Consider the following 23,144-nt stretch of genomic DNA (forward strand, 5'->3'; position numbering starts at 1 on the left):
TACACAGAGTATCGACATGTCTTGGCCTGCACCAGATGTGAGCACATATGGGACATCAACGGATGACAAATCCAACGTCATCCACAACCAGTATTAACCGGCCCTCTATTGCCCAACCAAGGATCAGGCATGGAACTCCATCGCACAAAATGATATCCGGCACATGTAAACACAACGCATGCACGTTTCCATTCTTGCATTCAATATCCTGGCGATTATCCTGGGTGTTAATGTACCATCATTTCACTTTCTAAATGGCGTATGTCGCAGTTACATTAACCTTTGATCTTCCAATGTTAATCACTTACGTATGTTACATATGGTCGTTACTCCACATTAATTATTTCTGCTGTTGCAATTTTTTTCCGTCAGTGTATATTATAGAAGATACTTGCTCTAGGAGTTATACGCTGGTGAAATGATTAGCACAAGACAGGAATGATGGAGGACAGCATCAGATCAGTCGCAACATTTACAGCATTTTAGAAGCGAGTTAAGTACCTGTAATGATTAATTTTGTAATCACTAGTTTCTTACGCCATATACGTACTATGGTGGTAATGTTCAGTACAATGGTTTCACAATGATTAACTTTACGAGTAGAATTGTTTGTATGAGCAAAATTAGTTAACTAATGTTACCATGTTAATTCAAAGATTGAATTATGAGTACAGAAAGGGCTTTCTCTTGATGTCATTGTATAAAGTACATTGACTGTAACAGAGACAGACAGACGTTAACATCGATAACAGCTAATTTCGTTTCTTAGACCACTGTGCAATTGCAATTCATTCTCAAAGAAAAGTATGATACTTAAAATCACGTTTGTAAGCGTGCGAGTTCATGGTGATTAATGGTCAGCTTGGTTGAAGTTCTCTGGTTACACATGTGCGCCATATAGACCTTAGTGTTGTAAACGAAGATAAGTGAAGTGAATCGTTAGCGCATGTGAATTTTTAAAGGATGCAAGGAGATTGGTAAAATTTGGTATAACGAAGGACTATCCTGTCCATTATAATTACCCGGGCCGTTATGCCGTGCTCGGTTGATGAATTCTTTGCCAATTTCCAACGTTTCGTCCCCGTCTGCGGAGGACACCTTCAAGAGGGTCTGTAGCTCGATGGAAGGTCCAACACACCCACTGGCTCTTCCATCGAGCTACAGACCCCCTTGAAGATGTCCTCCGCAGACGGGGACGAAACGTTGGGGATTGACACAGAATTCAACCGAGCACGGCATAACAGGCCGGATAATTATAATGGATATGACATTTTGACATTTCCGGCCGTGAAAGTCTACATTTTAAAAGGACTATCCATTAATGCATTTATATTCTCGTTGACAATGAGGCCATGGTATGGACAAGAATGTGACAACTGACCTCGATGCATCATGAATGTCTCAGAAGGAGAATGATTTCAACCCCATTTTATCGAACCTCACTCCAACATCGTCACATTGAGACCGTATCAGGCGTGTGAAGTTGCGGAGATCGAGGTGAGCAGATAGTGCAATTCAAAATAATGGGTAATAACCGACATGTCCAACGTCAGCGCTTGCTAGCAGACAAAAGCTTTTACCTACTGAGCTTTTTGTAATGCTGCTTTTATCTTTACGATCTCAGACGCAGGAATATGTAAACATCTTTGATTCCTCGTGGACACTCCCTAAAAAATCTATGTTACTTTTCTAATTAAGTTCCAGTGATACGCATGGGGTCCGTTTTCAAGCGTCAGCGAGCTACCGTGACTATATATGCCACCTTTCGAAAGAGAAACCTTACTTGTCTAACGTAATACGTGCCCACTACTACCGGACATTTTTTCATAGGTAGGTCATAGGCATATTTAATCAGTAATCACTTTCGTAAGTGAACTGTTGCCGCAAGTACAGCGAAGCTTGCTGTTTACTGTATCTACAATGAAGCCTATGTAAGCGTCACATATAATGACCCCAGAGGCAAGTACTTGTGGTGGAATGATGGCTTCAATTAATAGTGCATTTAAACTGAATTACATTGCTTGGAATTTTAAACATCACTCTCGTATTCATCAAGAGTTAGTTGAAAGTTTTAGCATTATTCCACAAATATAGCCGCGTGAGCTGCAAACCATCTAAGAGTACAATGCACAATCTAAGCAAAGTAGTACACACATCAGCCAGAACATTATGGCCACCTATCTAATAGCCTGTATGTCCAAAACTGACACGGACAGCAGCGGCGACGCGTCGTAACATGGAAGCACTGAGGCCTTGGTAGGTAGCTGGAGGAAGTTGGCACCACATCTCCACACACAAGTCACCTCGTCCCTGTAAATGTCGGGGCGTGGCCTAACAGTTATGACCAACTTTCATCATATGTTGGATCGGGTTCAAAGCTGGCGAGTGGGGAGGATGCCACATCAATTGGAACTCACCACTCTATGACATTCCTGGCCTTGTGCCATGGCGCATTTTCTTGTTGAAAAATACCATTGCGGCCGGGAAACATGACGGTCACGTAGGGGCGTATCTGGTCAGCAGTCAGTGTACGATACTCATGATCCCTTGCTCGTGTCCCACTGGATCCAGGGATGCCCACGTGAATGTTCCCCAGAGCACAATTGTGCCAGCTTGTCTCCCTCCCCAAGTACGGGTGACAATGTCCTGTTCACCTAGAAGGATTCGCGGCCTCCCATCGCCATGATAAAGAAGGTATCGGGATTCACCACACCACGCAAAGCTCTGCAACTGTATCAATGTGTGTGTGAAATCTTATGAGACGTAACTGCTAAGGTCATCAGTCCCTAAGCTCACACACTACTAAACCTAAATTATCCTAAGGACAAGCACACAGTCCCATGCCCGTTGGAGGACTCGAACCTCCGCCGGGACCAGCGGCACAGTCCATGACTGCAGCGCCTTAGACCGCTCGGAACTGTATCAAAGTCCAGTGTCGATGGTCACCTGGCCATTTCAGTCATAGCTCCAGAAGTCGGCTGCGGAGGTCCATCGCTAGGAGTATTCGGTGCACTGTGTGTTCAGACACTCTTGTACTCTACCCGGGATTAGGGTCTGATGGTAGTTCTGCCATCTTTCGACACCTGTCCTGTTTTATTAGTCTGCTCAGCCTACGACGTTCGACATCTGTAATGGAGGATAGCCGCCAAACACCATGACGTCTAGATGTGGTTTTGCTACGTGTTGAAGACACTAATCACAGCATTCCTCGAACATCCAACATATCGGAAATGCTCGTGCGAAGCCTCCGATCACAATCTGTCCTCGATCAAACGCAGACAGCTCGCGCGCCTTGGCCATTCTGCACAAGGATAGCGCGCTCACCGACACTACATTCAGCGTGCGTGTGTCTGGCTTCAGTCATTCCGCGCCAGGTGACGCTAATATCGCCTGGACTTGTTTATGTCGATGGTAGGTCGATGTTCATAACGTTGTGGCTAATCACTATACCTAACTCAAAGGTTAATCTCCCCATCACCTTCCTGTCTAAGAAAATACTAGTATAATTCATTTTATTATGCCGATCGAGAGGTCAGAAAACTAGTCCATTGCGCAGATGGATATTCCCTACGGTTTTATGTTCTATATGTCACCTTTAAACACAAAATCCACCAATGTCTTTGCATGGCGTATTTAGTGTGAACTTTCGTTAGGCTTCAATAGTGTTTTTGCAGTCCTTACTGGTTGCTGTAGGAAAATGGCTCCACTGGGTCGTTGCATTTGAGTACTGTCTCCCAATGCGGCTTTTCTATGGGTTCACTGACTTAAAGTAATCTACAACCAAATACCAGGTGCTAAGTGTTTTTAATCTACGCAGCGTCATTTAGATAAATAAACTGTAGATATTGCTTTTGTTGCCGTTGCGGGCTTTAGTCCAAAGACCGATCTGGCGCTCCAAGATAGCATGTCCTGTACAATCCTCTTCATCTCCGAGTAACTACTGAAAACTGCATGAATTGTAACCTGCTTACAGAATTCACCCTTTGATATCTCTCTAGAATTATTATCCGCCACATTTGCCTCTATTACCAAATTGACGATTCCTTCATGCATAAGGACGTGTCAACCGATCCCTACTTTTAATGTTTGGGCTATAATTTTCTTTTTTCCCGAGTTCGATGAAGTACCTCGTCATTAATTACTCGACAGACCGACTGAGCCTTCATCATTCCTCTGTAGCACCAAATGTGAAATCGTTTTATTGCGTTCTTGGCTTAACTGCTTATCGTCCAAGTTTCACTTGCTTACAAAGCTACATTTTGAAATACACCTGTAAGAAAACATTTAGAACGCTTAAATTTACATTGTCGCAAAAAGATGCAACATCCTCAAGATCATTTTATTGACAAGTAAGGCGACAGGTTATAAGGTGACACGTGTTCTATCATTATGTTAGTATACGATAAAAGGTTCAGATAAAGTGAAACGCACATGTCACAGCAAAGGGTAACCGGACAGTAACATCAACACACAGTGCTTCCACCACTGGTGACAATGCAGTGATATATTCTCGCGTGCAAATGATCGTGAATGTGCAGAAAGTCATGCTGCGATAGATAGTCCCAAGCTTCTTGCGCCTTTTGCTACTATTCGGCAAAGGTTCGTGCAGATCCTGGAGAATGAATAGGTTCTCGTTTCAGTAGAACCCACACGTATAGCAGCCTTATGTGAATTATCGAGCAAAAAAAGCAAATGCCTTTCCTGTCGAAGGTATGACAGTAGCATGGGCGTAACAGCCTATGCGATGTGTAGGCCACTGGTTGCTTTATCCTGCAGAAACGTTGTCACCCCGAGTTTCGGCTGATTGCGCACCAGACCATGATGCCTTGGATGGGACGTGTATGAGTGGGGCGAATGCACTCTGGAACAGGCAGCTCGCTTGGTCAACGCCTTACACCTGTACGGCCGTCACTCGCATACATACTCCCATCATCGAAGTAGCCATGGCCTGGCGGTGTCGTAGTGTCAGCGGTAGCGCAGCTAGAGGCACAAACGATCTTGATCCTTCGGCGCGCAGGTGCTTGCCAAAGGTCCCTCATGACGCAGCACGTGCAAACGTGCAACATGTACCCACACGTTCAGTCGGCAACCGCTGCTCACACAATACGTCGATCTTGACGTGCGCCTAAATTACGCAGACTTCCAAAACCTGCTCTGGAGGTAGGGGAATGTTCCACAGACCACTGTTGAAAGAGCACCACCGACACATTGTGCCCAGGATGTGCAGCAGTCCATCGATACCTTCATGCAGCATCCTGGAAGCTCACACTGTGACCCCACTCAAATGTCTGAAGCTGTTTAAAAGGAGAATGTACTCATCGGCGTAGCATACTTGTACCTTAGAATAAATGTTGCGACGACTATTCACCTCCCAAGCTCAGCGCAGTTACTGCCTGCTGAGTCAAAACAGGGTGCACAGACAAAGACCTGAACGCCATCTGATTGCTAGTGACCGTGACAAATAAATAACTAACTCTAAAACATCTCAGTGTACACATATTACGAGAGTGTAGCATATTTTTTCCCCCAGTGTTAACAGATGTTAACAAATTCTTAATGTTTTGAACAAGGCTGTGTTGTCAGCGACAGTTTACAAAGTAAAGCAGTAACAGCCCTCGGTAGCACAAATGAAGTCTTTTGACCTAGGTTTCGGCAACTGCTAAGAGTGCCTTCATCACAAGTAATACATTCAAACTGGCATGCCACGTATCAAATGAATATCAAGCGACACAGCTTTAGTCACAAAATTTTAAAGTAGAAAACATAGAAGGCAAGCCACTATGGGCTGCACACACATGTGGATCTGCGATACCATCAGACAAAAGCGTTATCACTTGATATTTATTTCATACATGACATGTCAGTTTCAATGTTTTTCTTCTGATGAAGGCATTCTTAGTAGGTGCCGAAACCTAGGGTAAAAGACTTAATTTTAGCGATCGAGAGCTGTTATTGCTTTAATTTAAATCTTTTTTCCAGAAAAAATTTTCTTTATATAGCTACTCTGCATTTTATATCCTCTCCACTTTGAGAATCACTAGTTATTTCTCTGCTCAGATGCCGAACTCATATACTGCTTTTGGGTTGTAATTTCCTAATTCCCTCAGTGTCAGCTGATTTCGTTCTACTACATTCCATTACCACTGTTTTATTGGTGTTCATCTCATAACTTCCAACCTAAACACTATGCACTTTGTTCAACTGAGCTTCTAGGGTATTTCCTGTCTCCGATACATTTAGAATGTTGTTCACTAACCTTAAAGATTTTATTTAATTTCACTGAGACTCATTTCCTAATCCTAAAATCATTTTGGTTTTTTGCATAATCAGTCTGAAGTTTGAACATGGGGGATGGGCTACATAACTGTCTTACTCTCTTCCCTTTCAGGCCTTGAATTACCACTACCATATGCTTTCTCTACAAGTTGTAAATAACCTTTCACTTCCTGTATTTGGCCCCTGCTACATGCAGAATATGCCAACGGCCTCGTCGCAGTGGTACCACTGGTTCCCGTCAGATCACCGAAGTTAAGCCCTGTCTGCTTTGCTACAACTTTGATGGGTTACCTTGCGGGTCGGCAGTGTCCTGTTGGGTGCACTCAGCCCTTGTGAGGCCTATTGAGCTGTCACTTGATAGAGAAGTAGCGGCACCGGTCACAAAACCTTACAACGACCAGGAGAGCGGTGCGGTAACAACATGCCCTTAAGTATCCGCATCTGGTGACGCCTAAGGACTCTGGATGACACGGCGGCCGGACGGTAATGTTGGGCCTTCAAGGTCTGTTCGGACGGTGTTCTTTTGTTTTACATTCAGAATATGAAGAGTGTACACTGTAGTAAAAATTTTCGAAAGCTTTCTTTAAATCTACAAATGATATTTTAGTGCTTTCAACACGAATGGAGGTGGAAGTTATTACTACGTGAAGCGATCGGATATTCTGTAACTAGTTTAGTAAGTCGAAGATGGTTTTGGTATGGAACGAAATGACACAGGTTTGTCCAAAGAAAAGTTTCTATAGAAATATCAAAAGAACAAATAACTCACATGAAATGTATTCGCAAATGTGAATATGGACAACCATGAGCTCTATAATGGAATGACGAGTATGGAAACCCGTGCCGGGCCGGGACTCAAACCCAGATATCCCGCTTATCTCAATAAGCGGAAGATCCGTGTTTGAGTCGCTATCCGGCACAAATTTTCATTGTCGTCATTCCATTATACAGTTGAGTGTTGTCAGCATTCGCAACTACGAGTACATTTCACGTATTTCATAAGGGCTGTAGTCGCCACTGTGCCTGTTACTTCGGACATCCATGGATGTCCAAATGAACTTTGCATCGTTTTTCGGAACAACAAAGGCGCTTCCATTGGAAAAAGCTTGTACGACCTTTCAAATGTGGTGGATTTAACTGGCGTGTACCTAGAATCGTTAAAGTGCGGCACTAAACTCATTGTTGCACTATAACATCATAAAAGTTTTTTATGTCATTTACAGTCCAGAGAGCGGGTAACAGCGGGGCTGAAATATAATAAAAATCCTTTGCTGCTTAATAACATGTTCAGTTATTAATGGTCCATAGTGGTTCCATTTTGTATACCAGAGCAAAAATTGTGATTGCAGTGCACTCCTAATGGATTAGATACCGTTTAACGATGTTACAGCACCACGATGTTGTTACGGAAGCCGGAGTGATTTCAACGCTGGTTGATTTGGTTCTGACTCGATCGCAGAAGCGTCAAAAAAAGGGATGAAATGAGAGTAACAGAATGTTTGGTGACTTCCCCTTTGTATGACACCTCCGACATGACGTTGAGCAGAATTGTGGTGAATTGCGATGCCAACGTGACCAACCTTACATCCCAAATGAACTACTGCCCTGCGACCTTTTTCTCGAATGAGTTGACACCATTTTGTTCGAAGCGTCGATGAATTCGAGGGTGACGTCGCAGAGGTCACAGGGCACACCGATTTTCCACCATTAAAGGGAACGTTGTAGGCGACTCTGATACAAATTTGAAGCATGGGTTGCGACAGGAAACAATTACGCGGTTCCGAAAAAGTAGTGCTTCAATATTTTGCACAATGCAAATGTTTGTTTAGCAAGCATGTGAAGCGGGACATGCATACCAGTCCGGTATTCACCTACCTGGATGTGGGAAACCGCCTGAAAATCAGACCCAGGCATTTGGCTCCCCAGCCCCCGCCATTAATCCGCGTGGCGGATTCGATCCACGGCAGGCTCGCGTCCCCGAACCTTGGAAGAAGCGAACGAACGCGCTCGGCTCTTCTGGCGGGTTAAGACCTCACATTGCTATCCTAAATTACCGTATCTAAGGTTGTTACAATCAGTCGAGAGATAAAATGAATTGCAGAACAAGCAGAAAGACTCTCACTTCTTCACTCCAGCTGCCATGAGGTTGCCGAATAAATGTAAATCAGTAGCTACAACAATACTAAGGTTTTGCAAACGTTCCACCAAAGGCGGTCTTCAACAACACAGAAAAACACATTCATTGAAGTCTATATTCTTTAACAGTGAGCAAATAAAATGGTCAGATTTCACAATTTGCAAGTCTGAAGAAGTCTAGAAGACGCCAAGTTGATTCCTACAAAATTACATTAATCGAGGGCTGTTCAGTAAACAATGATAATAATTTTCGTGGTCCTTCTCAAAGTGGTCACCCATAAATGCGATTCACTTGTCCCAGCGTTTCTGCCACTCTTCAAATACGTGTTCGCAGCCTTCACCCTGCTTCTGATGATTGATAATGTCTCCCACGGACTATAGGGAGGGTGAGGGATGGACTCCACGTTGATTTTTGCAAGATATTCAGCAATAACATTGGCAATACGTGGCCGCGCATTATCGTGATGCTTCATCCAGCTTGCTTCACGGAAATGTGGTCTTTTGCGCCTGATATGGACTTCCAATGTTTTCAGGACACCCCTGTAGTATTTCGGGTTACTGATGTGTGTGCAGGTACAAAATTCTGATTCCATGAATATCAAAGAATGAGATGACCATAACTTTCCCAGCAGAAGCAACTACTTTTGCTTTTTTGGGGGTTGGTGATGAAAGAGATTTCCACACTGAGCTTTGCTGTTAGCTCTCAGGATCAAAATGATGTAGCCAAGTTTCATCGGTAGTGATTACATTTGAAAGAAGCTCCGGATCTTCCTGTAACATCAACTTTAAGTGCTAATGTCCTTTTGGTCGAGAATCAACAGACCCGGAACCCATCGCGCACAAACACGTGTCATGTGTAAGTTTCCTGTCATCAAAGTGTGGGTGGCACCCAATGAAACGTTCAGCATTTCAGAAAGTGATCTTAAGGATATTCGTTGATCCTCTCTCACAATGACAGCAGCAGTGTTGATGTTTTCTTCCGTAACAGCAGTAATGGAACACCTTCGTTTGAAATTGATTGTTCCCCCTCTTTTAACATTTTAAACCTCCTTCGAGCTGTGCTGTAGGGAAGAACAGATTCTCCATTGGCCTCCTGTAACAATGTATAGGCTACAGCTGAAGATTTGGAGAGACGAAAACATAATTTCAGACCCACATATTGTTCCTCGCGTGTTACCTCCACTGCAGCGGTAGGCGCTACTGAACACGTCTGACCTTGCTTGCCGGCGGGAACCAGGAGTCTCAACAACGAAACTACTATGGCGTGTTTGTTGCACATTACGCTAATAGAGTATCGTATGACTAAAGTTCAGCCGAGAAATTACGACCATAAAAAAAATTATGAACATTCTTTATTGAACAGCCCTCATAGTAGGGGAATATGCTGTACCTGGAGAATGTGTATCGAGGAACACTCGATGTTTCGTGGTCGGTATTTGAATCCATTCCCCGATTTTAGAAACAGATAAAAGAACGAGCAACAGACACCATCATAAGAAGTCTCCGCATTTTCTACTGTTTGTGTAGTGAGATATACATTTGTAATTTGTGCATATTTATGAATGTTACGAGCTCTACATATGTAAGTGCTGTGTAATAAATTAACGCCATTTTGAGGAAATTGTTTAATTTTTAGATACAGAGTTTAATAGTGAATATAAGCATGTACATTTTTAAAATTGAGTAGTAATATAACGTGCAGACAATTAAGGCATACTTCGTCATCGTGCACCATGTTGTACCTATAACGGAAAGTCCCTTTAACAACAAACACGCGATATTTGCAAATAAATCGAGTTTCTTGACTGTCTTAACAATTTTCCCAGCCTTGAGAATGAAAATACATGTAATTTACCGATAGCTTCTCTTTCAAAATATTTTTCAATTGTATCTGGTATTTCATAATATTTCTTCTTAATTTGATGTCGCTTACTGATTACCGGTGTGTAATACAGTAATAATATAACATATAGTATATTAAATACGGTGTCAACTAAATTTTCTTGATTGCAACTCTAAAGTTTGAGTGGAATATGTGTTCCTAGCTACATGACCGTGTTTCACCTTGGAGCACTGTGGCACATCTGGAGGACCCTACTTTCCAAGACTAGTTTCTATAATTTCAGTAAAAGGCTACAGCATACATAAAGTAAATGCTATCATTTCAAAATGGAATAGAAAAATATATCGACCTTGTGTTACAGGACTGGCTGGAGGCGAACTTCTGAAAGCTGGTCCAACGTGCAACACCCTCCATACAACCTCATTTATTTCCGGCAACATAACCGAAGGTCTCCACAGAGGATCTGTTTGAAAGACTTTTTTCTGCTTTCTCATTACAATCATAAATCTCTTTACACGGTTAGACATTCCATCAGTTAATTGCTTTTGTAGCTTTTGCCGAGGTCTTCTAATGCCGCAGTATTACGTGAGCGCTATGGAGCTTATATTTTAATGATCCCTCATGAATGTCTTCCGCCAATATTCATAACGTTTTTTTTCTTTCTGTTATGTCTTGGATTTTTTCAGCAATGTGCGTGCGTATTTTTTTGGTGTTTCTTTACTCTAGTTTAAATACAGCCTCCAACTGTGTTTCGCCTTTGCTGTTCCACTGTGGTTAAACTTGGGCCCACATCCTCATACCGTATGTGTAATACTGTCTCAACAGATGTTTGCATTAATCTGTTTAAAAAATAGAGCGATCCTGAAAATGAAAGCTAATCCTGGCAAACTGTTACATTTTGCTCATATATTCTTTCTTTCTTTAGGCACTACATATCTCGAAATGTGTAAAGTAGTTACTCACAAAAGACTTTAAGGAAAAAGATTTTGATGTCCATATTACTTTTCCGCTTACGTTTCTGTTAAAGGAAGTGTTTAAATGGGTTACACCTTTCAGATTCAGGTGTACATTTGTCAATACCACAAATCATATTTTCTAATGTCGCTTCGTACTAACTTCAACAACAAAATTCTCAAGTGACTGCAACACAGACAGTGAATGTAATCGTATCATTTTCTAAGATTTCTGTGAAGATTGATATTGAAAATATGGGATAAAATCTCGTCGGAAGTTTTTAACAAGTCTGTATTAGGAAACATGAGACATGGCGCTAAGTCAGCTGCTTGACCTTGACTCTGTAGAAAATGTAGAACAAATTTTTTGTTCCCCGGTTATTGATTACTGTGCGGTAGCTGATACGGATTTCCCGTTCTTTGCCAGGAAGCGGTTTTATAAATGATTTGCTCTCGTCATCGGAATGTCACGGCTTTGAAATAAGAGACTTCAGAAAAAAAATTATGTTTGAGACTTCCTGCAGAATCACTTCCCGCGCAAACTTCCTTGCAGTTTCGTCGGACAACACAGAGTACAAATAAATTTCGAGTTTCCGAAACGCTACAAAAAAAAAAAAAAAAACCGCTGGTCACAATGGCGGCAAATCTGAACGGAATATTATCGAAGAAGTGGGAAACGTTACGAAAAGAAATTATGGAAAATTTCCGACTAGACGGAGCAGTAAGCGTCATAATGTAAATGTGTTGAGCTACAAATTACAGATGAACCGCAGTATGGCGACTATACTCTGAGTCGCACATTAAACCAACTGTACTGTGAAGATGTGCATGACGGCAGAAGGTTTTCATTAAAAAATTGGAGCACTGTTAGTTAGGTAAGCCCATCCATCACGGCAAGATCGCACCACACCGGGTGGGAAAAATCGGTCTTTCATTGTCCTGAAACTAAAAATCGCACAAAATGTAAGAATGACATCAGTTTTTAATTTTCCTGAGGCAAACTGAGGAACAACCCTGTACCTCGCTTCTGTGATTTTGCATTTTCTGCCGCTTACAGCTAGGAAGCTATTCGTTAAACTATTTGTTTCCATAACATTTCCCACTTCTTCCATAATACTCATACTTGACGTCATCTGACCAGCTTTTTTTTTTACAACATCTTGAAACTTGAAATTAAATTATAATCACCCTGTACATGAAACACCGAGAATCATAGGGGCTTAAAGCACTTCATCGTCGATTGTGAGATTATAGGATTTATTCGTGCTTGTGGCATCTGTTGATTTTGTGGTGAGTCAGGTTTATCTGCGCTATAAGCTCGCATTGTACGAAGAGTCCCTTCTCCTTGTCAGTGTTTTCCACATATTCCTTTGCTCTTCAAGTCTGCGCAGAACCTCCTCTTTCCTCACCTTACCAGTCCACCTAATTTTAACATTCATGTGTAGCACCACGGTCCATGTTTCATCACCATATAACCTTGTGCTTCAAACGTACATTCTCAGAAATTTCTTCCTCAGATTATGACCAATGTATGTTACAAGTATACTTCTGCCATATATCTTATTTGGCAGTGCTAGTCTGCGGATGTCCTCCTGGATCCGTCCGCCATTGGTTAATTTGCTGCCTAGGTAACAGAATTCCTTAACTTCATCAACTTCTTGACCATCAATCCTGATGTTAAGCATCTCGCTACTCTCATTTCTGCTACTTCTCATTACTTTCGCCTTTCTTCTATTTACTGCATTGCATTGCATTGTTTGGGGGGAAGAGACCAAACAGGGAGGTCATCGGTCTCATCGGATTAGGCAAGGAGGGAAAGGAAGTCGGCCGTGCCCTTTCAAAGGAACCATCCCGGCATTTGCCTGGAGCGATTTAGGGAAATCACGGAAAACCTAAATCAGGAAGGCCGGACGCGGGATTGAACCGTCATCCTCCCGAATGCGAGTCCATTGTGCTAACCACTGCGCCACCTCGCTCGGTTTCTATTTACTCTCAGTCAGTATTCTGTACTAATTAGACTGTTCATTCCATTCAGCACATCATATAATTTTTCTTCACTTTCATTCAGGAGACTAATTTCTTCACTGAATAGTATCACTGAAATCCTTTCAACTTGAATTTTAATCCCGCTCCTGAAACTATCTTTTAATCCCATCTTTGCTCCTTCGATGTACAGATTGAACAGTAGGCGCGAAAGGCTACATCCTTGACTTACAGAATTTTTAATCAATGCACTTCGTTCTTGATGGTCACTCTTATTATTCCCTCTTTACTCTTGTACATATTATATATTACCCGTTTCTCCCAGTAGCTTACCCTTATTTTCCTCAGAATTCTGAACATCTTGCACCATTCTACAGTGTCGAACGCTTCTTCCACTTCGACAAATCCTATGAACCTCTCCTGATTTTTCTTTAGTTTTGCTACCATTACCAACTGCAACGTCAGAAATGCCTCTCTGGTGCCTTTACCTTTGCTAGTGCCAAACTGATCGTCATCTAACTTATCCTTAGTTTTCTTTTCCAATCTTCTGTACTCCATTTCCGTCAGCAACTTGGCTGCATGAGCTGTTAAGCTAATTGTGTGATAATTCTCGCAGGTGTCATCTCTTCCAGTCTTCGGAACTGTGTAGGTGATATTTTTTCCGAACGTCAGATGGTATGTCGCCAGACTCATGTATTCTACACACCAACGAAATGATTTTAGCAATTCTGGTGGAATGTTATCTATTCCTTCTATCTCCAAAGCTCTTTTAAATTCTGATTCTAATACTGGATACATATCTCTTCTAAATCGACTCCTGTTTCTTCTGTCATATGAGACAAATCTTTTTCCTCACAGAGGCCTTCAATCCACTCTTTCCATCTATCCGCTCCCTCGTCCGCATTTAATTCCCATTGCACGACCTTGCTTTTAATTTCACGGATGTTTCTTTTGAGTTCCCTCTATTGTGAGTCAGTCCTTACATCAGCAATTTCTTTTTCGAATCCTTTACATTTTTCATGCAGCCATTTCGTCTTAGCTTCCCTAAACTTCCTATGTATTTCATCCCTAAGCAACTTGTATTTCTGTATTTCTGAAGTCCCCTGAACAATTTTGTACTTCCTTCTTTCATCGATCAACTGAAGTATATCTTCTGATACCCACGATTTCTTCTCAGTTGCTATCTTTGTACATACGTTTTTCTTTCCAACTTCTGTGATTGCCCTTTATAGAGATGTCCTTGCCTCTTCAACAATACTGCTTACTGTTCTATTCCTCACTGCTGTATCTATAAATTTAGGGAACTTCAAGCGTATTTCGTCATTCTTTAGTACTTCCGTATCCCACACCTTTGCGTATTGATTCTTTCTGATTAATCTCTTAAACTTCAGCATACTGTTCATCACTACTACATTGTTATCTGTGTTATTATCTGCTCCTTGGAACGTTTACATTCCAATATCTGATTTCGGAAGCTCTGCCTAACCATGATCTAATGAAACTGAAATCTTTCCGTATCATATGCTCATTTCCTAATTTACGTCCTCCCCTTGTGTTTCTTGAACACAGCTGAAATTTGATACAGAACTCAGTTAGTCGTTCTCCTCTCTCATTCCTTGTCCTAAGTCCATATTCTCCAGTAACCTTTTCTTCTTCTCCTTCTCCTATAACAGCAATCCAGACCCCCAAGGCCTATTAAATTTTTACCTCCCTTCACGTACTGTATTTCCCTCTCAATATTCTCATGTAGTTTATCTCTTCATCTTCAGTTTGCATGCCTGTACTATCGTTGTCGGTGTTGGTTTGCTGTCGATTCCGATATCAACAATCCTTTCAGTGAACTGTTCACTGTAACACACTCTTTGCCCTAGCTTTATATCCACAATGAATCCTACGACCGTTATACCATTTTCTGCTATTTTGATGTTACCATATACTCATCTGACCAGAAATCTTCTTTCCATTTCATTTCACTGACACCTACTGTACCTTGATTGAGCCTTTGCATTTCCCTTTTCGGACTTTGTAGTTTTCCTACCACATTCGAGCTTCTGTCATTTCACGTCCCGACTCGTAAAACGTTATTCTTTGGTTGGTAATTCAATATATTTCTCATGGTCACCTCCCCCTCGGCGGTCCCCTCACAGAGATCCGAATGGGCGGCTATTCCGGAATATTTTGCCATTCGAGAGATCATGATGACAATTTTTCAATTACCGACGATATGGCCTGTGGATACTCGTTATTTATCTTTAGTGCAGTGTTTTCCATTGCCTTCGGCATCCACATGCCGTTGACCATGGCTTATTCTTCGTCCATTATGAGCAGTTTCCTACCCCAATGGAAAGATTGTGCCCTTAAACTCTGTTCGCTCCTCCCCGCCCCTCTCTGACAAGGCTGTGGCCAGAAGGAGGGTAACTTCTTATGCCAGAAGCCTTCGGCCGCCAGTGCCGATTATTAATCAAAATCTAAGCATTGGAAGGTTCAGAATCCTGAACCGGAAACTCTTGATTACAATCAAAGACGCTACCTCTAGACCATAAGTGGTTATTTACTACATCAGGAAATTCTTTCGTTTTTGTACCAAGCATGTCTCCAAATTTTTTTAATTTTCGAAGTCACAATTCCAATTTGCATTATTCTTCACTACTTTTCTATTTGTGTTTATTATTAAGTCCCAACGTGATTTACTTATTGTGTACACTGAGTCTAACAACTCATCTAAGTCTTAGTAACTGTCATCCAGGATACCAATGGACCCAACGTCACCGCTGCTAGATGCTCTCCATGTGCCTTCTCTGTCGAACACTAAAACAGACTTTTTCTTCCTTCTCTGCTTTTTGCACAGCAAGTACGCAAACCGAAATAGACGTACAGTCTGGAAATGTGCCTCACATCCGTATTAACGTGGGTATCTTGATTTTCTTCTTATCTGCTCTGTTGATTGCGAGAACAGTGTTATTCTGGTAGTGTACGATTTTTCGCCCGGCAAAACTAAATAAGAGAAAATAGCTATAATTAAAAGTAATAACAGCGTGAATAGGAGAAAATTAAATGGTTGTTTTATATGTTATTCGTTTCTCTTTATTTTGTGTTCTGTCAAATATCACATGTGTTTCTGCAAACAAATGGAAAAACTCATGTAGTAGGTAAATAAGAGAGGAAGGAGGAAAGGACATCATTCTGCACTGAAGGAGAGTAAATTACTTTTTACCCCAGTGGAAAAGTAAGAACACTCAAAGGTGTTACTAAATGGGGATGCTGCAGTTTATAATACATTTCTATATAGCAGATGACAATTTATGTCACCTGTGCTTTGTGATAGCTAAATTATTGGCACTAAAATAAATGTCGGCGTATTGGAAATCATTTATTGAATTTATCAAAATAGTTCAAATGGCTCTGAGCACTATGGGACTCAACTGCTGAGGTCATTAGACCCCTAGAACTTAGAACTAGTTAAACCTAACCAACCTAAGGACATCACAAACATCCATGCCTGAGGCAGGATTCGAACCTGCGACCGTAGCGGTCTTGCGGTTCCAGACTGCAGCGCCTTTAACCGCACGGCCACTTCGGCCGGCGATATTTAATTTATCAACCGTTTCTGTTCCTCTTCTCAATTAGTCGGTGTTTATGTTTCCGCTGAATAATATATAAACTGTGAATATTTTGTTTATAGACTGGTTGGAGAGAAAACGAGCTGTTTGACGGTGCTTCCACGACTGACGAGACGATTGTAGCTGCATTGCTGTTGAAAAACGTCGTTTGATAAACCAGAGTTGCATCCTCATTTCTTCCGTTTTTCTCTTCTTCCAGATTACCAAAACACTCAGCGGGAAGAGTTCATTCCAGAGCGAGTCTCTGCAGAAGGCAGAAGACATGCACAGCCCAGGTGACAGGGTACGTGGAAGCTGTGCCTATAGCTGCTCGCAATGCGATGATCCTTATCTTGATGTAAGTAGTGATCTCTGTAGACCACAGGATGCGATTATGTTTTGCCCTCATTTTTCTGAGTGGCTTCATGCGGGCCGAAATGACTGCCTCTTTAGAGCTAAACTCTTCATCTGAGATCAGTACCTACATGCAACGTCCTCAGTATGTTAATTGCGCTCTTACTTGTTGGATGTTTTCCAATCTGTTTTCGTCACGCTTCTTGACTTCTACGAACCCCTCTCATGCAATGAAAGTTCTTAACTCATATCCTATCATCGTTTGACTTATTTAGTTGTATTGTTTCCACGTATTCCTTTCCTCGTCCATTCTGCAGACAACTCCTCATTTATAACTACTCCATTTCATTATCGTTTTGTAGCACCATGTCTCAAACGCTTATATTCTCTTCCTTCCAATGGTCCCAAATCCCGTGATTCATTGCCATACCAGAAATTTCTACCTCAAAAAGACCTATATCTGATGCTTTTGAGAGGAACGCGCAGTCTGCTTGTACTAATCTTACATTTTCCTCGCTTCGCCCGTATGCTTTACTTTGCTTCAATGGTAGAAAATTGGTAAACATTGTCTCCTTCGTCGTCTTCAAGTCTTATGTTAATCCTACTGCTAATCTCGTAAGAGCTGCTTCTGACTACTTTCATCTTTCTTTTGTTTCCTGTGAAGTTTTATATAGTAGTCAGTAAACTGTTCTATCAATTCAACAGAATCTGCAATTCCTCTTCATGTCCACTGATGGTAACAGTGATACCAGCGAATTTCACTCCGAATTTGAATCCTTTCCTAAGCATTTCTTCGTCGATACAAATTATAAACTGTAGGAGAAAAAGATTTCATCTGATAAGCTTTTTAATACGTTTGGCTCTAAATCTTAAACTCTTCCGATTCTATTTCTTTGACTCCTACTCCATCCTGACTGAGGCCATACTTATCCATTTTAGACTTATGGCCTTATTGTGACCTTTTGCTTTCCGCTACGCAACGCTTCGACTGGTAGAATATTACAATTCCGTTAGTTTTTCCGTGTTTCAACCTTGAACTCAAGATGACCGAAATTTTTTGCTAATGATAAAATCAAGTGACACAGTTTCTATTTCCATTCACATTTCCTGGGATTCATATTATGTACATTGAATGCAGAGGTTTCCGTTGTATTTAGAATCTTCATCCCGTTGATCTTTGATGATTCTTTCGTGTCTTAGGGGCACTTCCATATGCCCCCCCCCCTTCCCCTCCGCCCAAGAACAAGAACTTGCCATAATTTCTTTCCGCCTCTTCTCACTCTTTGTTAGGGCTGTTGGCACCATGAGGGTGGATCATAACGCATGCCTTTAGTCGTCATTGCTGATAATTTTTATTCAAGTAACTGGAATCTGGGATCTGAGATCGAGGACACTTCCATTAGTAATCACCGAGTCCATGATATCATCTACGAATTCCGTTTTTCTCTTCTCGTAGTACTGCACAGCATTTCTCTTAGAAACCGTACATCGAACAGCGATTTCTTCTATCGCTAGAAGCAACATATAAGTTGAATGAATTCATTTTGGACCCACAGCGTTTAATAAATAGTGAATACAAAGTCAAAGCCGACGACTGGAGCAAATTACTACCAACATCAAAATTTTAGGGTACTGTTGGATGCCTTACCTATAAACAGCGTCTTATTTTTGCACTTATAGAAATGACCGTAAATACTGTGGGACATACAACACTGTCCAACGCGTGGTTCCACAGAAATGATTGTTCTATGGGCGACCATTTTTAATGCCATGCCAGTAATTAATTGGTAGGCAATAGCAAATGGCCAGCTGATGTTGCACCGCGCCATTTTCCTGCAGAACGTCATCAATGGCATACAGCAATTGTTTTCCAGCGGCTTATTTGTTCTGGAACACCGGTGCGTGTCCAGCTGCTGCTCGGTGCAAATGTCTGATCCAAATGATTGGGATCGCTGCCAACCAGTACGCTGTCCTCCTGTAGCCATCTTGCATGTTCATGTCTTTAACTATCTTGGTATTTTCTCCCATTTTTGGTTACATCATCCTCCATTCCCTGGCAGCAATACGGCGTGTTGGAGTGTGATTCAGCTTTCTCGTGGTTTTCGCCAGTATTGTCAATTTGCTGTTGTAGGTAGCAAAAGCGAGCTACCTCCTAATCGCGTTACAGTTCGTATTTCTTACAGGTACGAGTTACCTTCTACATTTAGAACCAACGTATCATTTTGATTAGAACACTACTGATATGACTATGTGATCAGCAGTTAGTACCTCCTGTGTGCCATTGTTAGAAGTTTGAAGTGGACTCGAAAATCAGAATCTTACGATACTGCGCAAGGAACCGGCAGGACATCCCTATAGACAGGGGAGCGATAGAGTGCAGTGTACAATGTGACAGACAAAAACTGAAATTATCACAACAGTTGCAGACATAAATTTTGTGGTAGGTTTACGACTGGAAATTTTATTCTACTCACAAAACATTGTTTATAAATTGCACTTTTGAAAAAAGGAAATATTTTAATACAGGATGGTAAAAAACAACTGCATTCAACAAAAATGTGAACGAATATTCCCTGAATGGGTTTCCAAGTTCTACAATGGATCGAAGGATGACCTATGCCATATCACATCTATAATTTAGGTTTAAATTAAGTTTCACAAAAGAGAAAAATTTCAATATGGTCTTCAGTGACCCTCAATTATCTTCAATTACTTTTCTAAATTGTCGTAAATTACAGTGGCTGATGTGGCTTCTCAATAATTATATAACAGAAATATCATCGCGTTTCAGATTTTAACTTACGTAGCAAATGTGAATACCATGAGCTTCAATTGACGATCGACACTAGTATTACGTAAAAAGTGGATGTAACAGAAGAGACTTCAGTAGTTCTGAGTGAAGCCTTATGCGCTCAAAAATGTGGCATCGCGTGCTTTCATTACCTTGTCAGTGTTCGTCAGGAGGTGGCGGCCGGCGCAGCTCCATACAGCTCGCCGTCTCCAAAGCAACTCTTTTTTAACTTCTCCTTACTACAATTTACCGAAGTTGGTTTAAAAAAAAACTATCTGGCTTTGTTTTCATCTGACCAATCAGGGTCTCAATGTTAACCTTAAGCTCCACCTACAAAAATTCTGTCTATCCAATGAGAAACGTTATACTTTTTGTGGTGGGGCAATGTTTTTAAAGTTTGCAATGTAACAGAGACGTGAAAAAGTCTCACGCTAAAACTTGCAGCTGGTGTGGCCCTTTTAGTGTTATCGCAAAATCTGTACTGTTCTTCTGGAAGCTCTATCTTTTAACATGGGCTTGGGGGTAGCCCTGGCGGTTACTTTTCGTGGTGGGGCAATGTTTTTAACGTTTGCAACGTAACAGAGACGCAAAAAAGTCTCACGCTAAAACTTGCGGCTGGTGTGGCCTTTTTTGGGTTTATCATAAGATCTATGCTGTTCTTCTGGAGGGCTCTAGCTTTTAACGTGGGCTGGGGGGTGGTCCTGGTGGTTAGCTGACCACGTGGGTGTCCGTCCCTTATCGTAGGACCTTCTAGCATAACACGGTTCTGCTCTCGGCTTCTGTTCTCGTTTCTCCCCTCGGAACTGCATCTGTCTCACAGTGGGAAGGTATGACATGCATTTAGGCATTCTTGTGTTTGTGGTATTCCATTTGTTCACTCATTACTCGTATTATTTTGATTAATTTATTGTCACGATTTATTTTGAGCTATGTGACATATTACTGGATTTGCTTATCATGTTAGGGTTTTCATGGAAGGTGTTGGATTTGCCTGACACCTCACAAACTTAATTTTTGCACTGAATTTAGGCATTGATTGAATCGTTGTGTAAGTCAGTCAAAAATTATTCCTTGATCTAAATTTTGTTGCCTACTGTTCAGCCACGTTATTCTGGTTCTATGCTAGTTTGTATTACTAATTTATATTTTTATATTCTTCCACATTATTCTCAAAAATATGTTTATATTGACAAGAGAAGAATTTTCTTATTCTATTATAATCATTATTTTTTAATTATTTTGTTTCTTTATTTAAGTGTGAAGTTTGTTTTTTAAGAAGTTTGTTATCGAAAGTGAGGTGTCTTTCACATCGATTTTCTTAGAAATATTTTTTTTTATAAATAGCACTGAGAGACCTCAGCCGAAACAAGGCCCCAGGAGTAGACAACATTCCATTAGAACTACTGATAGCCCTGGGAGAGCCAGCCATGACAAAACTCTTTCATCTGGTTAGCATGATGTATGAGACAGGGGAAACACCCTCAGCCTTGCCGAGCTAACATACCAAAGATGTTCGGGCTCACATGCGGTTCCTCTTCGTTGAAATGTCTTGGCTCAGACTCGTCTAGGGGTTGAACCGTACGTGTCGCATTACACGACCTAAATTATACACTTGTGGCTGTTTGGTTAAATTGCCTGACTGATGGCAAGTTTCCGAAGTTGCATGAAGTTAATATGACATATATAGTAATACACGATCAAGTTTATCCCTTCAAGATGGAGATTCACCATTAATGGAGCAACTATCATTCTTTCATGATCATACTATGGTCGTATTATTATTAATAACATGGACGATAAATAGTTTGGACAAGAAGAGAATAGAAGCTTTCGAAATGTGGTGCTACAGAAGAATGCTGAAGATTAGATGGGTAGATCACATAACTAACGAGGAAGTATTGAATAGGATTGGGGAGAAGAGACGTTTGTGGCCTAACTTGACCAGAAGAAGGGATCGGTTGGTAGGACATGTTCTGAGGAATCAAGGGATCACCAATTTAGTATTGGAGGGCAGCGTGGAGGGTAAAAATCGTAGAGGGAGACCAAGAGATGAATACACTAAGCAGATTCAGAAGGATGTAGGTTGCAGTAGGTACTGGGAGATGAAAAAGCTTGCACAGGATAGAGTAGCATGGATAGCTGCATCAAACCAGTCTCAAGACTGAAGACCACAACAACAACAATAGTATTATCGGGAACTAAATTAACAACACACAAGTGATATAGGCCACACAGTTGCGATTTTGTTAGAATAAGGTTTATTGAGAAAGCAACAGCGAAAGTGGTCTTATTTAGAATTACTGTTACACTCGAGCACATAACCTTTGGACACAGTTAGATCAATCACAATCTCATCGCGAAACACAAGTCCAGTACTCTACCTTGATATTTACACGAAAAGTTAGAGTACATGCCAGGCACATGGCTGCTTACCACTCAGAGACGAAGCCCCGCAGTACCACCCAAAGCGAAATTTTCCAAGTTGTTACACTTTCTAGCTGCCTAAAGTCCGACTGTCAGCTTTCGCGTCTCAATACCAACTGTACCCTTTGGTGTCTCCAGCCGAACTGTCCTCTTTCGCATCTGCACCAGTATTGTCCCTCAGCCCGTTCCTCGCTTCGTATCCGGCGTACTGAGCAGCGTGGCTTTTTGTTGTTTTTTTTTTTTTTTGTTCGTTTGACAGTTCCCTTTCCTGAAGTTGTCCATCTCATTGGCTACAGCTTATTCTACATTATTTAACATCTTAACATATTTAAATAATCGAAGCCAGACCACTTTCACGTTCTCAAAAATGTAACAGTAATATCGATTGTTAAATTCTTTTACATAATACCAATACAATTTCCTTCTTAACTTTGAATGTCACAGCCAGTAGCCTTGCACCAATGTGCTTTCTGATAAATAAATGAAGAACAAAAGGAACTATTATGCACTGAACTTTACAACAAATATTCCAATGATTCATTAAAGTGTCATGCTGTCATCGTTCAATTTGTTTTGTGTGGAGGAAATGATGATCTGATGCTTAATTGTAAATACTTATAATTTAAAATTACTATATATTTTATAAAAATAAAGTTACAGGGCTGATATTTACAACGTTTGTCATTTTAATGATGCATTTATATGTGAAATGTCGATCGTTAAGATAGACCAAATCATTCAGACTTTAGCTTTCTGGTATTTGTTACAAAACTTGTTAATTTAAC

The 23,144-nt window shown here is 41.2% G+C and overlaps 1 protein-coding gene across 1 annotated transcript in view; it reads left to right on the forward strand.

Moving 5' to 3' along the window:
- LOC124788865 overlaps window positions 1-23,144 on the forward strand; it is a 159,843-nt gene that overhangs the window by 45,347 nt on the left and 91,352 nt on the right. The window contains exon 2 of the mRNA XM_047256148.1: window positions 17,011-17,094. Coding sequence (XP_047112104.1) covers window positions 17,074-17,094 — 21 coding nt within the window. The 5' untranslated portion in view covers window positions 17,011-17,073. The remainder of the gene's footprint in view (window positions 1-17,010; window positions 17,095-23,144) is intronic.

This window comes from Schistocerca piceifrons, chromosome 3 (genome assembly GCF_021461385.2).
Source record: "Schistocerca piceifrons isolate TAMUIC-IGC-003096 chromosome 3, iqSchPice1.1, whole genome shotgun sequence".
In the NCBI taxonomy this organism is placed as follows: Eukaryota; Metazoa; Arthropoda; class Insecta; order Orthoptera; family Acrididae; genus Schistocerca; species Schistocerca piceifrons.